General features: G+C 51.2%; 1 protein-coding gene across 1 annotated transcript; it reads left to right on the top strand.

The window, feature by feature from the left end:
- The first annotated feature begins 167 nt into the window (after positions 1-167).
- Positions 168-22,435, top strand: CPD (carboxypeptidase D). The gene is made up of 21 exons (XM_052688595.1): positions 168-853; positions 1,565-1,812; positions 7,676-7,818; positions 8,435-8,604; positions 9,193-9,560; positions 9,966-10,157; positions 10,996-11,163; positions 12,318-12,427; positions 12,560-12,662; positions 13,113-13,255; positions 13,814-13,983; positions 14,522-14,833; positions 16,020-16,215; positions 16,489-16,624; positions 17,411-17,557; positions 17,909-18,004; positions 18,098-18,162; positions 18,299-18,430; positions 18,697-18,882; positions 19,192-19,291; positions 19,939-22,435. Exons 1-21 carry the CDS (start codon positions 198-200, stop codon positions 20,163-20,165), a joined length of 4,068 nt encoding a protein of 1,355 aa, XP_052544555.1. The 5' UTR covers positions 168-197; the 3' UTR covers positions 20,166-22,435.
- Positions 22,436-22,526: the final 91 nt, after the last annotated feature.

Genomic DNA, 22,526 nt, shown 5'->3' with positions numbered 1-22,526 from the left:
CGCCACATCGCTCCGTCTCGCCCCGCCCGCGGTGACGCAGCGCCGCCCTCCGCTTCCCGTTGGCCGCTCTCCGTCTCGCCCCGGCCGCTTCACCCTCGGGCCGGCGCTCATTGGCCGGCGGCCGGAGCGGCGCGCCCGCCCCCTCCCGGTGCCCGGCGGCTCCGCGGCGCGGCGGGGTCGGGGCGCGCGGCGGGGTCATGGCGAGCGCGGCGCGGGGGCCGCGTGTGCTGCTGCCGCTCTGCGCGCTGCTGGCGCTGCTGGGCCCGGCGCGCGGCACGCACATCAAGAAGGCGGAGGCGGCGGAGCCCGGCGAGGAGCTGCGGTACCTGCACGCGGCCGAGCTGGGCGAGGCGCTGCGGGATCTGGCGGCCTCGGCCCCGCCGGGCCTGGCGCGGCTCTTCAGCATCGGCGAATCGGTGGAGGGGCGGCCGCTGTGGGTGCTGCGACTGACGGCGGGGCAGGAAGCGCCCCGGGCAGGCGAGGAGCCCGGCGGGCCGCCCATACCCGGGCGGCCGCAGGTGAAGCTGGTGGGCAACATGCACGGCGACGAGCCCCTGGCGCGGCCGCTGCTGCTGCGGCTGGCCCGGGAGCTGGTGCGGGGCTGGGCCGGCGGCGACGCGCGGATCGGCCGCCTGCTGAACGCCACCGACATCTACCTGCTGCCCAGCCTCAACCCCGACGGCTTCGAGCGCGCCAGGGAGGGAGACTGCGGCGGCGGCGGGGCGAGCGGCCGGGAGAACAGCCGCGGCCGGGACCTCAACCGCAGCTTCCCCGACCAATTCGAGGCATCCGAGCCCGACCTGGGCCCGGTACCCGAGGTGCGAGCCCTCATCGCCTGGATGCGGCGCAACAAGTGAGTGCGGGGCGGCCCTGCGCCGTCCGGGCTGCTTTCCTACCGGCGTCCGACCTTCGGCGCTGCCCTCTGCGGCGCAGGCCGCTCTCCGCTCTCTCCCGTTCAGCTTTGGGGAGCGAGGTTTAGTTCGAGGGCTCTCCTTGTTAACGCTCGGCGTGTGGCTGCCCATCGGGAGCCGTGCTTGGGGAGGCCCTGCAGGCTGCACCGTGACTGGTGTGTCCTGCTCAGACGGCTCGGTTATCCAGGAGCCTCCTGGTTTGGTGCAGTTCAGATTTAGCTGCAAGAGAAACCTTTGTGTGTTCTTAATATCATTTTGGAAATTACTTTTTGTTTTGTTTGTTAGTTTAATGGTTTTGCAAAGGTGAGGTGAGGTTTTCATTTAAACCAGGCTGGAATAGAAAGAATGCCATCCTTTGTGCATCAGCTGGGGCTGCCGCACTCACTGCACCAACGTAGTGCTGGTACAGGAGGGAACGGGTAAACAGAACTGCTTGACTTAAATAATAAAACAAACAAAAGGAAGTAGATAGCAGGTGTAACCCAATTCACGTGAGCTGTCTGATGCAAGGATGCAGGTATTGGTCGTGGTACCTCTGCTCAGAAATGTGCTGAACTTCAGTTCTCTTTCTGGTGGAGGCAGCTGTTGCTGGCTTCTTACTCGCAGCATTCTGACGTGACTCTTAGTTCTTTCCTTCTCCTTCCCAACTCCAGGTTTCTGCTCTCTGGCAACCTGCACGGTGGCTCAGTGGTTGCAAGCTATCCCTATGATGACTCGCCCACACATAAGCCCACAGGAGTCTACAGTAAATCAGCTGATGATGAAGTGTTCAAATATTTGGCAAAAGCTTATGCATCACATCACCCCATAATGAAGACTGGCAAGCCAAATTGCCCTGGTGAGGAGGGAGAGACCTTCCCAGAGGGCATCACCAATGGTGCCCAGTGGTATGATGTGGAAGGTAAGCTGTGCTGCTGAGCCACACTCGCTGCTACTTTGGGTCCCATGATGGTGTATAGAAATGATTTCTTGGTCCTGCTGAGAAGCAGTAGTGATGGCCACCAAGGGAAGGATGGTAGGTAAGCGATATTTTTAGCTTGGGATGTGTTCTAGCAGCTTGAAATGGTTTCATGGTCACATTGGCTAGTGCTTGGTGAATCTCAGCGTGGGAGGGTCTTGTAAGGAACAGATCACAGCACACTGGAGGGCTCTTCTGCCCTCATTAAGTTGCCAGAGAGTCATCCTGCACACAGTTGGCTTCATCTGCCGAAGGGGCTATCATAAGATCTTGAAACAGTTACCAAGTTTTAACAATGCTACATGAAGGTGAACTTGTGTTAATGTACTGAAGACCCAAGCAGCATTGATCTGAAACCAGTGCCAGTATTCTGCAAGGGTTTTTAACCCTTTTTTTTTAAGGGTTCTACAGTTGTAGGTTTGTAAATGGTTACAAGGTGGTCAGGTGTGAAGGTGTAGAATGATGTGAGTGCACGGTGTGAGCTAACCCAGCTGTTCTCCCTGAGGTGGGGTGGTTTGGCCACACGGCGGGCTGTGCTGCGTGTGTCACTTCTGCTGCTGCTGCTGAGACTGAAGTGTCACTTTGTGGTGAGGTGCTCTTGTGCAAAGGAGTCCTTGAGTAGCGGGAAGAGAAATCTTGGTTGTGCCCTTAGAGAGAATTACGCCATTTCCACACCCCCTCTGCGGAAGTTGTACAACCACAGGCTCACCAGACAGCACGGTGACTTCTGTGGTGAGGACAAAGCACCAATCTGGCAGAACTGGTCTGAAGAAGTTGCACTGCTTTGCTGTGTCTGGACTGCTCTGCTTCCCCTCGCGCTAGGGCTGATGCAGAAGGCAGGAGTGCAATGAAATCAGGCATAGTGGATCCCAAATAGCTTGCAGCTTAACAAATTCTGAACATACGGTGTCTCTCCAAAAAACGGATTTCAGAGCTGAATCATATGCTTAACCTGATGTCCACGTTTCTGGGGAAGCAAGGAGGGTGATCCATTATTAGACCTGCTTACGTCACCACCGTGCTGGAGAAGGAAGTCCTTATTGCAGCGGTTGGATGGATCATTCCTGAAGATTTCACTGTTCTGATAAGCTGCGGTGTTCAAACAAGATGTGGCTCTGCCATGTTTGCTAACAGCTGTCTCCTCTCCTCCGCCCTGCCGAGCACAGCACTGTGTTCACTGGCCTCAAGGTTCACTCTGGAAAGCAGAAAGTTCAGCACAAGGAAGGCTTGTGTAATCTTGTGCATCTGCTCGTGACGGAACAGGATATCCTGGATGATCTGTGCTGCCTTGTTCTGGTGGTGGTTGTTATCAGCAACTGTTGAGATCAATAGGTTTCTTTGCTGCAGCTCCAGGGCTTTTGGCTTCTTCCTGAACTGGGCTGGGTGTGCTCTGGAGGGAGGCTGCTTTGAGCTTTCAGTTTCCCTGCTCCTGGAACAAGAAATGCTTCTCACCACAGTGTTAACTTCATCCTCCTGCTGAGACAGGGAATGCCCCATCAGTGCCAGCCAGCCCGTAGAAGGTTTGCTAGCAGCTGTTGCAGAGGTGTGAACCTTTCGGGCTGCCTTTGTGTTGGAAGCTACTGAAGCTGGGGTTTGCCTGCTTTCTTCATGTAGGAAATGGCAAGGTGTGAGCTAGACCACAGCACTGTGGTTTATAACCTGATGGCCTCCAACTTTCAGCCTCTGCGGAAACAAACCCTTGAGCTGTGACAAGCCACAACCCCGGGCTCTGTGCTGATGGCTGCAGGCAGTGATTATAGGCAGTGTGCTGACAACACCAGCTCAGAATGAAGTGCTGCTAGGCTGGCACCTGTGCCATCTCAGCCACACCGTAACTTCCATCTGGCTGCTGATCAGGAGGGCGATGGCTGCCCTTGGAGCACATCCCACACTGGTGTGCAACCCACCATTGAGGGAAGAGTGCAGATGAGCTAACAGATAACACGGGGGGGCAGCCTGCACATTTTGGAGTTGTGTCAAGTTTCAGTATGGCTTTGTGGTTTTGGGTGTTAACGCTGATTTTCAGTAGTGGATGGGGAGTCGGTGGTATGCTGCTATACTCAGAGAGGCTTTTCCCAGTAACTGCAGAACTGGAATGCGTGGGGGAGGGAGGATGGGAGCTTCCTGGCTGGGCTGAGCTCTGGTGAGAAGCATATGACATGCCTGAGGTGCAGAGCAAGTGCTGGTGGCCTGCAGAGCAGGTTGTGCTGGGAAAGGCCGCAGCCTCCAAGTGAACTTAAGCCAGGAAAAAACAAAGAATTGAGAACAAAATGTTTCAACAGGTGGAAATTTTCCTACCACGTTTTATTGTGTGAAATCAAACGTGCTGGAAAGCCAATTGCTGTGGGATTCTTTGCTACCAGTTAGGCTTATGCTGGTGCCAGACCCCATTAACTTTGTTTTCAGTATCCTCTTATGTGTATCAAGCTAAGGTGGCAAGTGCAAACCATCCGAGTAATTCTTAAGGTCAAGCGTGAGCAGAGTATGGCTCCTTGCCATGCAGCTCAACGTGGCTGCTGCGTTCCAGCTGCTATAGATAAGCGTGTCTGGCACTGCTCGGGCTATCTGTGCTGTACATGTGCTTAGTCTTCCTTCCCTTGTAACCTCTAGGGCTTTTAACTACTGAATGGCCAGTTCAGAGCAAGAAAATGATTGGAAATGTGGGCTGTTTTCTGATGCGGCTTAGTGCAGTCTGAGTCGAGAAAGGCAGCTGTCCTGGAGAGTCCATGAATGTGAGGAACTTTTGTCTGTGGGATGGATGTGTTTGCCTTCAGGTGGTAAAGGCCCTGACTCAGAAATGGACTTAATTGTGACATTGATTGGGGTGTTTTATGGGCTGCCTCGGGAGGCTTTTTCTTTATTTGTAGCCTCTCTGTAAAAGATGCTTTCCTTGCTGCTTTCAATCTGTGCTGTGAAGGTGCTGGAGGTCCCTACCAGGTATTAGGGCAGGGAGGGGTTTGGTGGGGGTTAGGTGTGTGTTTGCCAACTTCTGAGCAGCTTGTGGTGACACTGAACTCGGAGCAGTTGAAAGGAGCCCTGAGAGCAGCAGCTGCTTATGAGATCCCTGCTGTGGCCTCTGCTTCCTGGGCATGGAACTGCAAGGAACAGTGTGAGCTCTGATGGAAGGTCTCACCCATGGCTTCCTGGGTTATACAGTTGGCTGTCATTTATATACGAGTCCTTAATGTAAATCTTTAATGTAATTTTTTTTTTTTTTTCCTTGAGAAAAGCGTTGGCTTGGTTGCTAGAGGCTCTGATGCCTCTTTTCACACCTAAAGTGAGCAGCACAGTGCATGTGAAGATGCTGCTCTGCTCCTCAGGGCCCTGGAAGGCTGCAGGGTGCACTGCACTGGGCTGGATTGTGAGCTGCTGGAGCTGGAGGCTGAAACCTCACCTCCTCTGAGTTTTAATGACTGCAGACTAATGGACCAAAACATTCCTCTGCCTTTCTGGGGCTGCTGCTGGTCTCACGCTGTGAGGCAATCAGCCCTGTCCACAGAGGAAGCAACTTGTGCAGTGTATTTAATCACGTTTCTTGCCTTGCGCCATCTGCTCTCCCTGCAGAGCAGGCAGGAGCCCTTTTCTGCTGTGGCTGAGCTGCAGCTCTCCATCTCCTAATGTCTGCTTCACTGAGAGCTGGAATTAGAGAGCTTTCTCCATCGTGAAGTTTGAAAATTGAGTCTTTCCAAGCTGGCCTAAAAGGCTTCTCTGGCATCTGGTGCATTTATGGTGTTGGGAGCTCCGGGCATGACTCGAGTGCTGCATTCTGCTGCCTGGTGTGGAGCTTGGCAGGGAGCAAAAGCATCCTGTAGGGCTCCTGTGCTGCGAGAGGTGTGAGCCAGCTGCCTGAAGGGCAGCCCTGATGCTCAAGGGATGGGACAGAGCAGGGGGAGGTTCTGCTGGGCAGGGCTGCTTCTGCATTGGAAAGCGAGGGCTCAGCTCCAGCCATTGTGGTACAGTCTGTACACCTGCACATCTCCTGCCTACCCCTGCGAGGTTGTGCAGATGGCATATGGAAAAATATGTGATTCCACATGCTGTAAAAATAGCTGTCCTGCTCTGCAGTGGGTCTGTGAGAAAGCCAAATATGTTCAGTACACACAATCCAAATTTTCAAGCATGCAGTGGACTATTTCTTGAAGAGACTCTCACCGAAATCAATGTACCACGCTCCAATTTAGTCCGTTACTGCTCTATTATGGGTGAGCATCTGTCCTAAATTTACTTGAATGGCAGATGAAGCACTAAATGTGCTTCATAATGGCTCTGGTTTATGTATGGATGTTTTCAAATGCATTAGTATCCCACTATGAACAGATGGTTCCAGGCTGGCAAATCATTCCGCTCTGCACAGAGTTTACATCCTGCTGTGGGCTGCTTCTCTGAGCCTGGTAACAGGAGCTGTGTAAAACCAGAGTCACAGGCCTGGAACCTCCAACCTCCTGAGCTGAGCTTTACAGGTGGGTTGTTTTGGTTTTTTTTTTTTAGGTCCTCAAACATTTTTTGGGGCCAGAAAAACCTCTTTCCTGTTTTAATCTCATCCTGCGCACAGGCTGCAGTGCTCTCTGTCTAGTGGGAAGTGCCATTTGATTTGCTACGAGGGCTGCCTGTTCCCTTGGTAGCAGGCTCCCAGGAGAACCAGGAAGAACTGGGACATCTCTGATCCAGCCCCCATCCCTCCTGTCTTCCCAGAGGTCTGTGCTGTCAGTCCATCTGTTCCACCAGAATGCCATGGGGCTCTTTGATTCAGGACAGCAGTCCCTGTTTTGGACAGTGAGTGCTCACAGCTGCCGTGCTCACTGGAAGACTGCTGTGCTTGGAGCAGTGCTGATACCTTTCCAGGCCGTGCCTTGTCACAGCCTCTGCCAGTGCCAGGCTGTGTCTTTGCACTATGGCTACCCATCTTTTCCAGCTAGTTAGCCATCCAGCTCGCATTTCTTAGACTTATCTACCGGGATCTTGCTGTTTGACAGGCTTGTGGTGTTGTGGGGTCATGCTTCTTACTATTGAAAGCTCCCATGAGTGTCCAGAGCATTGTGTTTACAGCCCTGAGCTCTGGACCATTGAGGCGGTAGCCAGCAGCCTCACGTCTCACTGGTAATTCATTTGTTCCTGTTTGAGAAACAGATCTGCACGTTGAAGGTTGATCTTAACTTCAGCAAATGGGATCAGGGTGCTTGCTAGAACAAGGTGACCTTTTTCACATGTAGCAGTGCCTGTGGTTTCTCTGAAAGGAAAGAATGAACAGATAAACTTGATGCTGGGAAACAGCTCTCATGCACTCCTGTGTTCCGGTGCTCATGGGCTGGTTGGTTTCACACTGAACTGTTGAACTTCCCCAGGTTGGCACTCTGATGTTGGCATTTTTTTGTATCAAGCCTGAAGCTTGTTTTGGATGAAACTGCTTCTCCTACAGGCAGGCCTTACAAGTCTGAGGCTAGTTTGCAGCACGCGTGAAGGACTGCAGCAGCAACATTCCAGCTCTGTGTGCCTGCCATGCTGTCTGGGCTCTGTAGCATTTGGCAGAGAGCTTCCCAGTGATATGAACCCAGAGGTGTTGCCAAGTGCTGGAAGTTCAGCTGACAGGGCAGCAGGCAGTCCCTTTGGCCTCACAGCTTAATGCCCAGTGTGCTTGTTACTGGGAGAGGAGAGCTCTGTCTCCCCCAGGACAGGTTTTCACAGTGATCCCATCTGACTTTTCTGCTGAGGTTCATCCTGGTGAAGATGCCACAGGGGGCTGAAGGACGGAGGGGAGAGTGCATCCTGTGTACTGTTGTCGTGACACATCTCTGCCTTGTTTTCTCAGGTGGGATGCAGGATTACAACTACGTGTGGGCCGACTGCTTTGAGATCACACTGGAGCTGTCCTGCTGCAAATACCCACTGACCTCTGAGCTCCAGCAGGAGTGGGAAAACAATCATGAATCCCTCCTTTCTTTCATTGAGAAGGTAGTGTGAGCTGGTGTGGGGCCTGGGGACAACACCTGAGAAACCCCTGTGCCCTTGCTGGGCTGGGAGCACTGCATCAGCTGCTCTCACGGGCTGCGTGTGGTAACACAGCTGCTGCAGAGGTTGCGCAGAGGTTGGGGACTACAAAGCTTCTGTGCATCTCTGTGGTTCTGCCACAGTTCCCACATCCTCAGTGATAGTGAGCTCCTCCATGAGGCCTCATGGGGTACAGTGTTATGCAGAAGGACTGTGAGTTGCAGATCTCACTACCCACATATGCCCTGAGTAGGGGACAGTTTAGCTTGAGGAGGGAGGCAGCTGTGTTCTGTCCCTTGATATGGCCTGTAACCCTGCTCTGTTCATTGTGTTGCGTGCCCACATTGACAAATGGGAGGATTAGCTAGGTAGGATCAGTTTTGAGAAGCTGCTGCATGCTGAATTTCCTGTCCTTGCTCCCAGGCCAAGCACTGTCTAAATCATGGGCCCTTGTTTGTCTTTGCCTGGCAGCTGTCCTGCTCTGTGCACGTGGGAACAGGAGGGGATGGTGTCGCTGGTGAGGACACTGTTGACCTGCTGTTACCTATCTTCAGCCAGAGCCTTGTGTTGTTTTCCTCAGGTCCACATTGGAGTGAAAGGTTTTGTCAGGGATGCAGTCACCAAGGTTGGTTTGGAGAATGCAACCATTGTTGTTGCTGCCATTGCCCATAACATCACAGCAGGCAAATACGGCGACTACCACCGGCTGCTGGTGCCTGGGACCTACAACGTGACCGCTGTTGTGATGGGGTAATGTCTGCATGGTGCTGCCTACTGCTCGTGTTACTTTACTTCATTTCTTCCCCCTGAGCACGTTGTGTGTTTAAGGGGCTTGGCTGGAAGCTGCAGCAGGAAAGGTGTCCTGCAATGGATTAGAGCTGCAGCTGTGTTTGTTCACCCCTGCCCTGCTGTGGGGTGGGGAGCTGCTGGATGCACAGCACTTCTTCCTTTATTCGTTTGTGTCAACCTGTATCTTACTTATGGGCAAAAGGAGAAAGTGCAGCAGGTCATCTCAGTAAGGGTTTGCCTCACATATGGGGGTAAATGTGTTGCTTGCTGCTGGCTAGCCCTGTGCTGCACCTGCAGATTCTTGCCTGGAGAGTCCATAAACAGGAACTGACGCCTCTGACACAGCGAGGGGCAGCAGCATGGTTGGATTTGGAGGCAGGGGGATGAGCCCCATCAGCTTGTTTTGCTGGTGAATCTCTCACATAATTGTTAACATCTGAATGTGCTCAGACTGGGAGGAGGAGAATGGGGAAACATGCAAAGGTTTTGGCCTCTGTTCTGCAGAGCCTCCTTGCTGAAGCCTGCTCTTTTTTTTTTTTTTTCTTACAGTTACACACCACTGACCAGAGAAAACATTGAGGTGAAGGAGGGAGATGCAACAGAAGTGGATTTCTTCTTGCAACCAACTGTGATGGCACCAGCTCCCAACCTCACACAGCTCACGACAACACCCGCTCCTGCTTCTACCGTTGCCTCCACCGTGGTGCAGCCCGAAGCCCCGAGCCCAACCTCCCTCCATCAGCCCATCCAACCTGTGGACTTCCGCCACCACCACTTCTCAGATATGGAGATCTTTCTGCGGCGCTACGCCAACGAGTTCCCCAACATCACCCGGCTGTACTCCGCGGGCAAGTCGGTGGAGCTGCGGGAGCTCTACGTGATGGAGATCTCAGACAACCCTGGTGTCCACGAAGCAGGTAATGAGGGAGATTCTTTCTAGCCAAACACAAATGCGAGTGGTAGACCCTTAGATTTGGGAGACTGTGGGCAGAGCGAAAAGGAAATGCAGAGCTGGCATCTGAAGAGAGGCTGAGCTCCTCCTCTTTAGAAAGACCAGGTGCAGTGGATGATGCTTGGGTCAGTTAAAGAGCATTGCTAGGGAAATTTACCTGAGTGGGTGGGACTCTGGGGTCAGAAAGACCAAGCACCCTCCTTGCACTAATATTCGTCCTCTTGGCGTTGTGAGAGCAGAAGGATACGTATTAGGTAAATGCCCTCTGGCCTGGAGAAAGGTCTGAGTGCAGTGCTCATGGTGGTGAGGTGTCTCCAAGCTTCAGTATAGCAATCATAATTACCTCTTTGTCATGGCTGTGTGTCTGCAGGTGAGCCAGAGTTCAAGTATATTGGTAACATGCATGGGAATGAAGTTGTGGGGCGAGAGCTGCTGCTGAACCTCATCGAATACCTCTGCAAGAACTTCGGCACAGATCCTGAAGTGACTGACTTGGTCCAGAGCACACGGATCCACATCATGCCATCCATGAACCCAGACGGCTATGAGAAGTCCCAGGAAGGTAATGCTGCCCATGCTGTGGGATTTCCAGCTCTGAGAATGAGACCTGTGGTTTGTCATACCTCTGGGAAGTCTGGAAGCATTCTGCTGGGACTGAAGTGCTGTCGGCGCAGGGGGGATGGGAAGGGACTGGTGTGTGCAATGGAATGAGGGGTTGGACCCAGCACTGCAGGAAGTGGGTGGCTGACTGATGCCTGAAGTGGTTGGAAAGAGCTCTTATGCTTCTGCAGTGCTGTATATGCTGCCCCTGTTTGGGTCCCCTTATGGTTTGTGGCTATCCCAAGGCTTATTTAAAAACAAAAAAAGACATTCCTTTTACATAGCTCATACTTGCTATGCTTTGGTCCATGCTTTTAGTAACATGTGATGTGGGAGCCAGGCAGTCTGCGGAGCTCTAGTCCAAGGGTAATATAGGCTTTTATTGTGGTGTTGAAATTGGCAAAAACATTCATGGAAGTCCTTCAAACTGCGTGGCTTTTGCAGATTGGCCCAACAAAGCTTGTCCAGAACAATTTTCTGGAAGTAGACCTCTTCTTGTGTTTAACACAGAACTTGTCCAGCTGGTTTGAGAAGGTCTGAGATTCTGTGGTCATGACAGCAGCTGCTGGGATTGTTCATGGTTCAGTGTCTTTCTGCCAGCTGAGGACTGACTGGGCCCCCACACACCTCTATGCACTCCTGCTGGAGGAAGGTGGATGTCCCGTCGTTCCGGGGTGCAGGGAGCCTGCATTGTTGTGTTCCTTGCTGTTTTCCACTGATCAACAGTATGAGGACACGGCTTCCACAGCAAAATGGGGAATTGCATAGGGTTCAAACCTGAACTTGTGTTCATTTTTCAGGAGACAGAGGAGGAACCGTTGGCAGAAACAACAGCAACAACTACGACCTGAACCGGAACTTCCCAGATCAGTTCTTCCAGGTGGCAGACCCCCCGCAGCCCGAAACTCTGGCTGTCATGAGCTGGCTGAAGACTTATCCATTCGTGCTTTCAGCAAACCTGCACGGAGGTACGTCAGCCACACCAGGCTCCTTTCTCACCACTGAGGTTTGAGAATGCAGGAATATCTCTGCTGTGTTTATGGCATGGAGTGAGGGACACTGCTGTGAAACAACAGGAGCAAAAGCAGCCGGGTTCCTGTATGGGGGATGGTGCCTGTAGAAAAAGGGGAAACCAAGCTTACTGTTGCTTGGTTGGAGGTTGTGTTTCTGGAAGGTGGATCAGATTCTGAAAGCCATGTCCCCCAAGCACGCTTGTAGGCAGTTGAAGAGGCTGCTGAGAGGAGCACAGCCACGTTTCTGTGGGAGGGAGCACATGCACAGGACAGCAGCTGGCATGTTGCCTGCGAGGTGATGGGGCAATTGGGATGGACTGCCCTGTCAGCAGCTGCTCAGTGGCTGCTTCTATGAATGTGGCAGTGCCTTGGCCATCAGAGGCTTTGCAGTATTTATAAATTGAGGGGAAAACGATGTAATCCTGAGGGTTCCCTGCCTCAAATTGCACGGCAGAATGATGAAATTTGCTGCAATTTAATTATCATTTTAGAATGATCTAAATGAAGTCTTTGCATTGCAGCTTATTCCCTAGACACTTTATCTGCTGGCTTGGAGCTGTGTGGTGACCTGCAGGTGTTGCTCTGTGCTAGCATGTTTAATTCTGCACTGCAGAAATACAGTGTGTGGGTGAGAGAGAGCTGGCTGTTCTCCAGCAGCAGCACTGTCTGTGTCCCACAGTGCCATTAACACAGCTTCCTTAGGGAAAGTTTCAGCCAGCCAGAGCTGTCACAGTCTGCCTGCCCTTGCAGTAAGCTCCAGAAGGCTGACAAGCTGCAGCAGTTGGGTCAGGGGCACCAGGAGTGTTTTAGAAAATTTCCTTTGTGTTCACTCCTCTGGGAAAGTGATTATTAGCAGGCTGTGCCCATCCCTCCAGAATGCTAAGGCACAGCTTTGACGTGTCGTGGCTGGGGTTTGCCTTCCTTATTGGATGCAGTCTCATCTTTTCCTGTGCTTTTGTTGTCTCTTCTGTTCACTGTGCCTAATGCTACGTTTATAGGCAAGTCTTGAGAGCTTGGTCCTGACCTTCTTAAAGAAAAGCTTCTTCTGTTAGGCTGAGGACTCCATTGAAAAGCTTGCAAGTCTGAGTTGAATCTCACTTTCCCTGCAGGTTCTCTGGTGGTTAATTACCCCTATGATGACGATGAACAAGGAGTGGCCATATACAGCAAATCCCCAGACGATGCTGTGTTTCAGCAGCTGGCACTTTCCTACTCCAAGGTAAAGCTCTAAAATGGGAAATGCTATCATGAGCTCTCTGAGTGGGAGGTAGGGGAGCCAGTCTGTTAGAACAGAAGTGCCAGTGGCTATAGAGAGCAGATTCAGCTTCACATGTTGCATCTTGTTTTTCAGGAAAATAAAAAGATGTATCAGGGAAGCCCGTGTAAGGATATGTACCCCAACGAGTACTTCCCACATGGCATCACAAATGGGGCCCAGTGGTACAATGTTCCAGGTGAAGTCATCCTGAAGTCTCTTGCACTGTTTCTTTCCAAGTTAACGCGTATGCAGCTGAAAGAATTTAGTCTGATCAGTCACAGGCTTTGCATCTCTCAATCCAGATTCCTGGGATTTGGATTTCTTTTGTAACCTCTTCAGTAAAGTACCCAGGTTAAGTCATTCTGGAGGGGAGGAATTTATGGTGTGGTGTTTCTGGTTACCAGCAGTATAATGGACATGAAAGGCATTTACGAGGAGGGTGGGTGTCTGCAGTGTTGACAACCCCCTGAAGCTCGAATCTTGCCTCAAGTTAAAAGCCTTTTACTTTGTATTAATTGCATGTGGTAGTTAGAATTTAATCGTTCTCTGGTATCTGATTTACTTTTTTAAAATCGTTTTTCTTTGAGCTATGTTACTGCTTCCTTCAGGAGGTCATATCAAAACTTCTTTTACATTCCTCTTGTAGGTGGGATGCAAGACTGGAATTACTTAAACACAAACTGCTTTGAAGTGACCATTGAGTTGGGCTGTGTGAAATACCCAAACGCAGAGGAGCTCCCAAAGTACTGGGAGCAGAACCGCAGGTCCCTCCTGCAGTTCATGAAACAGGTGAGACACCTGGACTCCAAAAGATGGTGAGAGCTGCCTCTTAGGCCTGGATTAGAGGTGCTGGAATAAGCAGGCTGATCTGCACACTGCAGTGAGTGCTGCTTCCTACCGAGTCCAGGTGCCTGCTCCACAGCAATCCTTCCATCTGAACATGCATTGATTTCTTCTTCTCCCCTCCTTAACATGCCAAAAATCCGTATGGAAACAGCAGCCAGGTGATGCAGGTGGGGGCATTTCATTTCCCAATAGCTCAGTTTTCCCTTGACTAGAATGTCCCTTCTGTGCTGTTTCCATCTGACTCACGGCTGCTGGCAGCACGGTGCAGCTGGGGCATGCAAACAGAGGTGTGGGGCACAGTGTACGTGCCGTCATGGCATCGTGAGCCAAACAATTGCCCATTCATTGTGCTCGTGTGACCTTTGTCCACTCCAGCTTCACCTGAGCCCTTTTGGAACGCGTTGCTCCTCCAGGTGCGCTGGGAGCTCTGCATGTCAGCACTCCCACAGCGCTGTGTGTTGGAGGGCTGGTGCTGAGTGGGGCTCTCCGGGTCTGTTCCAGGTTCACCGTGGGGTCTGGGGCTTCGTGCTGGATGCCACGGATGGAAGGGGCATCCTCAATGCCACCATCAGCGTCGCTGAGATCAACCACCCAGTGACCACCTACAAGGATGGAGACTACTGGCGCCTCTTGGTGCAGGGGACGTACAAAATCACAGCATCTGCACGAGGGTGAGCGAGCCGTGCTGCACGGGATGGGTGCTGCACAGCTGCCACAGTGCTCTCCTGGCTTCTTAGTCAAGAGCTGACAAAGCTGTGCTACCCTGATGTCGGGACGTGTTCCTTTGGTGACAGTGTAGGGTCCAGATCTTCCCTTGCTTGGAGGTGGTTTGGGCAAGCAAATGGGTGTTTTTAGGGGAAATTCTCACACAGGCAGCTGCCCGCAGAAATGATTTCGACGGCTCCCAAAACCTTGTTGTTCTCTGGGTTAAAGCTGCCTGACCTGTCATCCTCCCTGCCTGCCACGTAACCCTGCAATACCTGTGCCAGAAGCAGCTCAAGGCTGTGCTGGGTCCTGAGCTGCTCCCTGCCCTGCCTTTCCCATGTCCCTTTTGAAGAGGTTTTTTTTTTGCTGTTTGTATTTGTGCCTCTTGCTTCCTTTGGCTGCAGAGCAGCAGCAGTCTTGTGCTGAGTATCTGGGCAGGAGGGGGGATGGTTCGGTGTGTGAGGCCTCAACCCCTGATGTTTTCTTGTCCTCCTCCCTGGGCAGGTACAATCCTGTCACTAAGACGGTGGCAGTTGACAGCGAAGGTGCTGTGCAAGTCAACTTCACTCTTAAACGGACAGATGCCAAAGTGGAGGAGGGGAAAGCGCCAGTCCTGAATACCCCAGACACCAGCGACCCCAATGAGAAGGAGTTTGAGACTCTGATCAAGGATCTGTCTGCTGAGAATGGTGTGGAGCACCTCCTGCTTTCCTCCTCGGGGAAAGTCTCTCCTTATCGGTACCGCCCTTACAAGGACCTCTCCGAGTTCCTCCGAGGCCTCTACCTGAACTACCCACACATCACAAATCTCTCCAGGTGAAAACTCCGAGCAGCAGTGCTCAGCTCCTCCATGAGCAGCGACCTGTGGCAGAGAAATAGTGCAATGATGAGCTGTGAATGCGATACAGAGATGGGGGGAACTTGTTCCTGTCCTACCCTGTGGTGCATGAGCTCAGAGGAGCCCCAGATGTAAGGGCACGGTGGCAGAGCATTGGCTGCAGGGACCCACAGACACATCCACGTGCTTTTTCCTGAGACCTCATTTTACTGACTGAAACCTGGGGTGCAGTTAGCTGCCCTGGGTGCCTTGCACTGATATTCCCAGCATTGAGATGCCAGGTTTCTGCAGACACACTCTATTCCCTCTATTTTCCAAACCCTGTCTGACATCTAAGCTGCACAAGTGGACAAATATGGCTTCGGAATCTTAGAATTGTAGAAAATTCTGGGTCAGAAGAGACCCATGAGGATCATAAATCCAATGGCATTTTTTTCAATGCTTTCCTTTCAGCTTTTAATTTAACATTGTGAGATGTGTTTGAGGTAATGCCCTGAGCCAAGCTCTCTGCCCTCCTGCAGGAGCTGCCTTGTAGTTCTCTGCTCTCCCTTGTGACCTGTAGCTATTACCCTCTGTCAACTTCAGAAGGCACAAATCCGGCCTCTTTGTCCCAGGGCCCTGGTTACTTGTTGTCACCAGGCACAGTGTGCTCATGTGCTGTCCGTGCTGGTGCCAAGGCTGCCCTTCTGATCTGTAGCCTCTATTGTCCTTCCAGTTGCATCAGCCCTGATTGTGTTCCCTGCTTTGCTTGCATTCACTTCGCTAACTTAATGGCACGACTGTAGAAACAAGTTCTGCACTGCTGGAAATAGGCCTGCTTTTGTCCTCTGAACTGGGTGCTTTATGAATTAGTTTGATCTCTGGATGTATCCTGCTCTGATTAAAGAGAAGAAAAAAAGTCCAAAGCAAACAAATGACTTTGGAAGCATGGAGGCATTTAGCCATTCCTTCCACACGTGGTGTTTTAGGCTACATAGAGATGCATGGAGCATTGAGTGTTCTGTGCATCTCTGCCTGGATGCTTGTGATGTGGCTGTGTGTTCTGTGCCACTTGTCTCAGTAACCTGCCTGGGGAAGGAGGCAGCATTCCCTTGACACCAGGGTTTCTCCACAAGGCCAAGCTCTGTTCCTGAGCTCACACTCTGCTTTCTTCTCTCTCGGCAGCCTGGGTCAGAGCGTTGAGTTCCGTCAGATTTGGTCCCTTGAAATCTCCAACAAGCCCAACCAGTCTGAGCCTGAGGAGCCCAAGATCCGCTTTGTTGCTGGGATTCATGGGAACGCTCCTGTTGGCACCGAGCTGCTCCTGACACTGGCAGAATTTCTTTGCATGAACTACAAGAAGAACGCTGCTGTTACAAAGGTGAGGAGCTCTGCTGCGAGGGACGGTCTTGGAGCCCTCCAGTTGTATCCTGAGAAGACAGCACTCATCAAGGAGAGACTTGTCTTGTTTTGGCCTGTGGGTCCTGTGCGTGCAGGGAGGATGTTAGGAGATCTGTGGGGCCCGGTGGGAACCTGTGGCTCATGAAATCAATGGAAGGAGCTATTTCTAGGAAAAGATGGAGACAGAGGAGATGTACAGAGAACAAGCCCTATTAATTGTACTGATGTGTTGTTTCCTTCCTGCTTTGTTCAGCTGATTGACCGAACACGGATTGTGATTGTGCCATCCCTGAACCCAGACGGACGGGAGGTAGCACAGGAGAGGGGCTGCACCTCCAAGATAGGCCAGACTAATGCCCACGGCAGAGATCTGGACACAGACTTCACAGGTAAAGCTAACTGATGCAGACTGATGTGTGGTGCCCCATAGAAATGCGGGCTGCAGTAGAAGTCTCCTGCTGGCTGGCCTCTCTAGGGTTGGAGGTACTTATCTGATTGTGGGGTCTTCCTGTGAAGAGGGCAGTGCTCCTGCCTCAGAGCTGAAGTAGCACAGCTGCTGGGAAACGTCCAAAGCTTGAATTCCCCTTAGAGACTGTAATTTGCAGACCTTTGTACAGAAAGGAGAAGACAAAGCAGAGCTCTTTAGGAACAGTCCAGAGATCATACAGTATTTTTTCCTGTTAATTGATTTCTTTCAGTGCTACGTTTCTGAAAAGCATTCTCTATTCTTGCTCCTTGGAAACAGTTTCCTTTTTTCATGCTTTTAACTGCCTGTTACATCCAGCTCTGTACCACTGCTATGCCCACCTTTCCTGGAGAGGAAGTGTTTTCTCTGGCCACCTTTGGCTGGAATCATCCCAAGTGCTTTCTTAGGTGTCAGTTCAGGGACAATGAAGAAAGCAAACACACATGAAATACCCTCTGCATCACAAAAGTAAATAGATTGGGAAACCAGTCATTTTTCACATTTGTTGACCTTTGCAGGTGAATTCCACCCATGAGCAGTGTGGATGAGATGCTTTACTTAATCTTTCAGAAGCAATTTGCTGAGATCTAGAAAATATATTTTCAGGCAGATAATTTCAGCCATAAAGAAGAGACATTTCTGCAAGCCTATCAAATAGCAGAGAAAGCTGTCATCAATCCCTTTTCCTATTTGTTGTTCTCACTTACAGGCAATTACTCCAGGTATTCAGGAACACAACAGCCCGAAACCAAAGCCATGGAGAACTTGATATTGAAGCAAGACTTCAGCCTCTCTGTTGCTCTAGATGGTGGATCTTTGCTTGTCACTTATCCCTATGATAAACCAGTGCAGACAGGTATGACTGACTCCTCCAGGGTCTTCAGTGCAGTTAGGCTCTGGCCAGTCACGTGGCTGCATGGTGAAAGAGCTTGTCCTTTTTTTGTGCTGATGGTGTGCTGTAGCCTCCTTTTGGCTTTAACCCCTTGGTTCTGGAGAACTGCTGGCAGTCTGTAAAGCAAAGCTCAGCACCCTGACAGGATTCACCTTGGAGTCAGAACGTTTACTGTTTCTGTTTTCGGAACAATATTTCAGTCTGAAATCCCTCTGAAGCAACACGTGTGACTGTTTTATCATGGGGTTAGAATAGGAATATCTTCCCCCACTCAATAGGAGCTGCATTCCTAATGTCTCACCTTTCTGTTTGTAGTGGAGAACAAAGAAACACTGAAGCATTTGGCATCTGTATATGCAAACAACCATCCGTCGATGCATTTAGGCCAGCCAGGATGTCCAAATAAGTCCGGTAGGTTTAGTTCAATCCTTTGAACCCCTGACCACTTGTGCTGGGTTCTGCTAGGAGCAGATCAGTCTGATTGCTGTGTTCTTACTCTCACAGATGAGAATATTCCTGGGGGTGTGATCCGTGGCTCTGAATGGCACAGCCACCTGGGAAGTATGAAGGTACTTCATCTCATCACAACGCTTTCCTTCCTTGCAGAGATGTCTTTAAATTTGGGCAAAACCTCAACCATCTTCAGCAGCACTCTGGGAAACCTTTTAAATGCTGTCTCTTGTAACTGTGGTGGTTTTGTTTCAGGATTTCAGCGTTACATTTGGTCACTGTCCTGAGATCACTGTTTATACCAGCTGCTGCTACTTCCCCAGTGCAGGGCAGCTCCCTGGCCTGTGGGCAGAACACAGGAGGTCTCTCCTTAGCATGCTTGTGGAGGTGAGCAGTGGTCTGGGGGCAGAAATCCTTGTTGGGAGTGAAAGTGTTGGGATGGGTGCCTTTCTTTCTAGTGGGCTGAGCAGCCCTTGCAGTATTATATAATCTTATTTCTGAAGGGAGAAGGGGAATATCACGGTGGGGTGATGGTTAAGGTTGCTGAAGAGCATGCTATATTTTAAGGGGAGGCTAGATCCTGTTTTAGTTCAAAACATGCCTTACACGTGGACTGGAACATGAGGCATTTGAAATGCTTTGTTTTGTTTCAGGTTCACAAGGGAGTCCATGGATTTGTCCAAGACAAGAGTGGCAAGGCAATTTCTAAAGCTGTCATTGTTCTTAATGAAGGTTTGAGGGTTTGTACTAAAGAAGGTGGCTATTTCCATGTGCTGTTGGCTCCTGGTTTGCATAACATCAATGCAATAGCTGACGGGTACCAACAGAAGCATATGCAGGTATGTGGACATCTATTGGAGCTCTCCCTTGCTTTCATACGAAGGCATCCATCCCTAACTGCTCTTACCTGGGCTGTATCTTGTTGGCTGTGTTTACCTTCTGGCTACAATAGTTGTCTTCTGCCTTGTGGTAATGGAGAAGAATTTCTGAACATGGCTGCTATTTCTGGGCAACAGTTTTTCCCTACACTGCATTTATCTTTAGTATCTGCCTGGTTCTGCCCTGGGCAGCAGATGTCTTTTTTTTCTTTAGATACCTACCAGATGTGTAAACATTGAGACAGACTGAGTCCTTGTATCTTTCCATAGGTCTTGGTACGTCATGATGCACCCAGCTCTGTGTTCATTGTATTTGACATGGAAAACAAGATATTTGGTCTGCCACGGGAGCTGGTTGTAACAGTTGCAGGTAAAGTGATAGCTTCATTCAAAGCTTTGAGCCTCGTTTTCTGGGCTGGTTCATGCTGACAGTAACCTTTATTTTTTTATTTTTATCTTTTTAAACTGAATTCTGGAAGAGTAGCCTGCAGCATTGAGTTTTCCCCTTGTGTTTTCCCTTCTGAATACATGCTTAGCCCTGCAGACTGGTCCAAAAGCCTTTGGCTCTAGTGGTGCTGGGCTAGCAGATAAAGACAGAGGAAGTGGAGAATGTTGCAGGGATCTGAAGGGTCCTGAATGGACCTTGAGATGGCTAGAAGGGGGAGAGCCTGTATGTGCATAGGGCTGGGACTTAGCAGATCTTACATTTTCCCTAGGCCTCTTTGCATGGTCTGGCACTGGGCAAGCACTGAGGAATTTATATGTTTCTGTCATTGTAGCTGCTGCTGGGGAAGCTGGAGTTTGTTCCCAGTGTACTGCAGAGGAGCTCACTGATGTTATCTTAAACTGCTAGCCCAGAAAATGTAGTGCTTCTGTACTGTGACTGAGCTCCTTCCTCCTGGGGCACAGAAGTGAGGAAAGCAGCTGTGATTGTGTGAGGGAGGATTGATACTGGAGAACGTAGAAGCCTCTGAGGTGAGGAATATAGAATTAAATTCAGTGTCTTCTCTCTGGCAGGTGCAAGTATGTCAGCTCTGATCCTCACTGCCTGTATCATCTGGTGTGTCTGCTCAATTAAGTCCAACAGACACAAGGATGGCTTCCACCGCCTGCGGCAGCACCACGACGATTACGAGGATGAAATCCGCATGATGTCCACCGGCTCCAAGAAATCCCTCTTGAGCCACGAATTCCAGGATGAAACAGACACTGAAGAAGAAACATTGTACTCCAGCAAACACTGACACCTCCCTGAGAGGAAAGGAAGTTTCCATGGACTAGCCCCAGCGGGAGGGAGGGCTGATCCCTCCGGATCAGTTTTGAGACATTAACTTGCAGGACTGTGTTTGGGTGGCAGCTCCTGACTTCCTTCTGCTGTTTGCTCTGTTCCTATGTACATGCAAATCAGTGGGTGTTAGAGGCTGTGTTTGGGTTAAGGGCATGGCTTATGTTTTTAGGGCAAGGTCTGGAGGTTCACATGACGCTGACTGAAAGGTGATTAAGCAGGTTGGCCAGCAGAGTTCCTAACACTTCCCCAGCATCTCAACACTGTGAGCAGATGGTGGGGAAGTGTTCCAAGACCTGTGTAGGGTCGTAGTCACGACACTCTGAAGTGGTATCTACCTGTTTTCATTTCATTTTTCTTACTGTGTGTGGTGGAAGCCTTGATCCATCACCAGCTCCACGTTCTGCAGAGCAGCCCTTGGAAACAGCCTGTACTTGCTTCTCAGCTGCTCCCTTGGAGCTTTTCCCTACCTTGAGATGCTGTGCTCAGCCACACTGCAGTGGTTGTGGAGCACCTCTAATGTGTTGCTAGTTCCAAGTGGTGATATGGCGTCCTGAAGGCTGGGGGAGATGACATCAATTCTTGGTGTGAACTGGAGAAAGGAGCAGATGTCAGAGCTTCTGCGAATTCTGACCAAGTTCAGCAGCTTGTCAGCTCTGCAGAACTGCTGTTCCTGGTTCTGGGGAAGAAAATTTTGTCCCCATCATACTTGGTTGCATCTCATTTATGTGGGCTTGGCTTTTGGACATGTTGGTGTTTCAGCAGTGCAGTGTCTGATAGCACGACTGGAGGTTGTTCTGAGCATTATTGGAGTAGCAGAGGGAAAGGGTATCCATGGCCTGACTTTGGTCTTGACTTTTGAAGAGCAGCTGCACCCTTTGCTGTTGTGCATTTAATACCATTTAGTGATCAGAGCACTTGGAAAACAGTCTCTCATCAAGCTCTGGTGATGCTAGGCACCAAATTAGCCTGCTGGCCTAACTTAGTTCTGCTACTACAGTGTCCCTGAAGTACGTAGCAAGAGCTCCACCTGCTTGTATGTCTGCAGCGTGCTGTGGAGGCCTGAGTGCAAGGTGTGAGGAAGGGCTGAGTGGCTGTGCTGGAGGGAAAAGCAGCCAAATTCTCTTCTGGAGCACTGAAGTAATTGGAAAGAGGAGCTGCAATGTGCATCTTTCAGCTGCGTTGAGTCTGTGGGGCAATGTAGGGTGCCCAGAAGGGCAGGATGCCCAAGACATTTGATTTCCAAAGCCTTCATATATTTCTGAAGTTCTCGTGCTTTCTGGGCAGAAGTCTGGGGTTAGAATTAGGCACTTATTTCCTTGCTGCTCATTCTTTTTTGTTTATTTCTTTTTCCCAACGGACTGAACTCTACAGTGCCTGGAGCACTCACTGCCTTGGATATCCCGCGTACCCTGAGCTGATCTGCCTCCAGCAGGCCAGGGAGATCTGCTCCTGAGATCTGCATGGGGCAGTGCTGGAGTGTTTGCACCCAAATGTGTGATGAGGGCTCTGGAGGAGCAGCGCAGTAAATTCCCTGTCCCAGGCTGCTGGTCCCTCTCTTGCAAGGAACCCCACGGGTGGTGGATGCCTCTCCAGAGCCATGGAGCTGTGGCTGTGCTGAAGGTCTCGGCAGCTGCCTGGAAGGTTGAAGGTGACCCTTGGGTGGCTGCAGACCTTCTTCCCTCATCTGTGGTGTTGGTATAGGGCAAGAAGCACGCAGTAAGATCCGGCTGGAGCAGTGCTCTGGGAACAGGGAGGTGATCGTCCACACTGCTGTCCTGCATCGCTGTGGTGTGAATGAGCCCCTCGGTGCCTCTGCCCTGCAGAGCCCACACGGGGTCCCAGCTCCATGCTGGGTTTGGTGCTGGACTGTGACTTAAGCAGCTCCTGGAGCGCCGCGTGGGCAGAGCTGTCCCCAGCAATAAGTCCTTGGGAATCGACACACGGGAGGTGAGCGGGGCTGATAGGGCCCATGGTTTTGTAGCCGTGTGAGACTTCTCTGTGCCGCAGTGGTGCTCAGCGTGCCGAGGAGCCCATCCATCTTTCTGTCCATCCGTCCGTCTGTCCTTGGAAGCGTCTGCCCCACGCGCACTGTGCCTTCGCTGTACGTTTCCACGAGGGCTCGAAGCGCCCTTCCCGGGGAGGCAAGGGCCGGTGCTGCCCCGCGCTGGGCCCTCGGGTCGTTTTTTACCTGTATACCAATAACCTGTATAAAACTATTTTGATGTCCGCCCGCCTTCTCTCGTTCTTCGCCCTCTCGACGTCGCAGGGATGGGGGCGTGCGGTGCTCCGCGCCTCCCGTTCGCTGGGGGGCGCTACG

The sequence above is a fragment of the Tympanuchus pallidicinctus genome, unplaced genomic scaffold (assembly GCF_026119805.1).
Source record: "Tympanuchus pallidicinctus isolate F22 unplaced genomic scaffold, pur_lepc_1.0 scaffold24, whole genome shotgun sequence".
Classification (NCBI taxonomy): Eukaryota; Metazoa; Chordata; class Aves; order Galliformes; family Phasianidae; genus Tympanuchus; species Tympanuchus pallidicinctus.
This window is presented reverse-complemented; position numbering and strand designations above follow the sequence as displayed.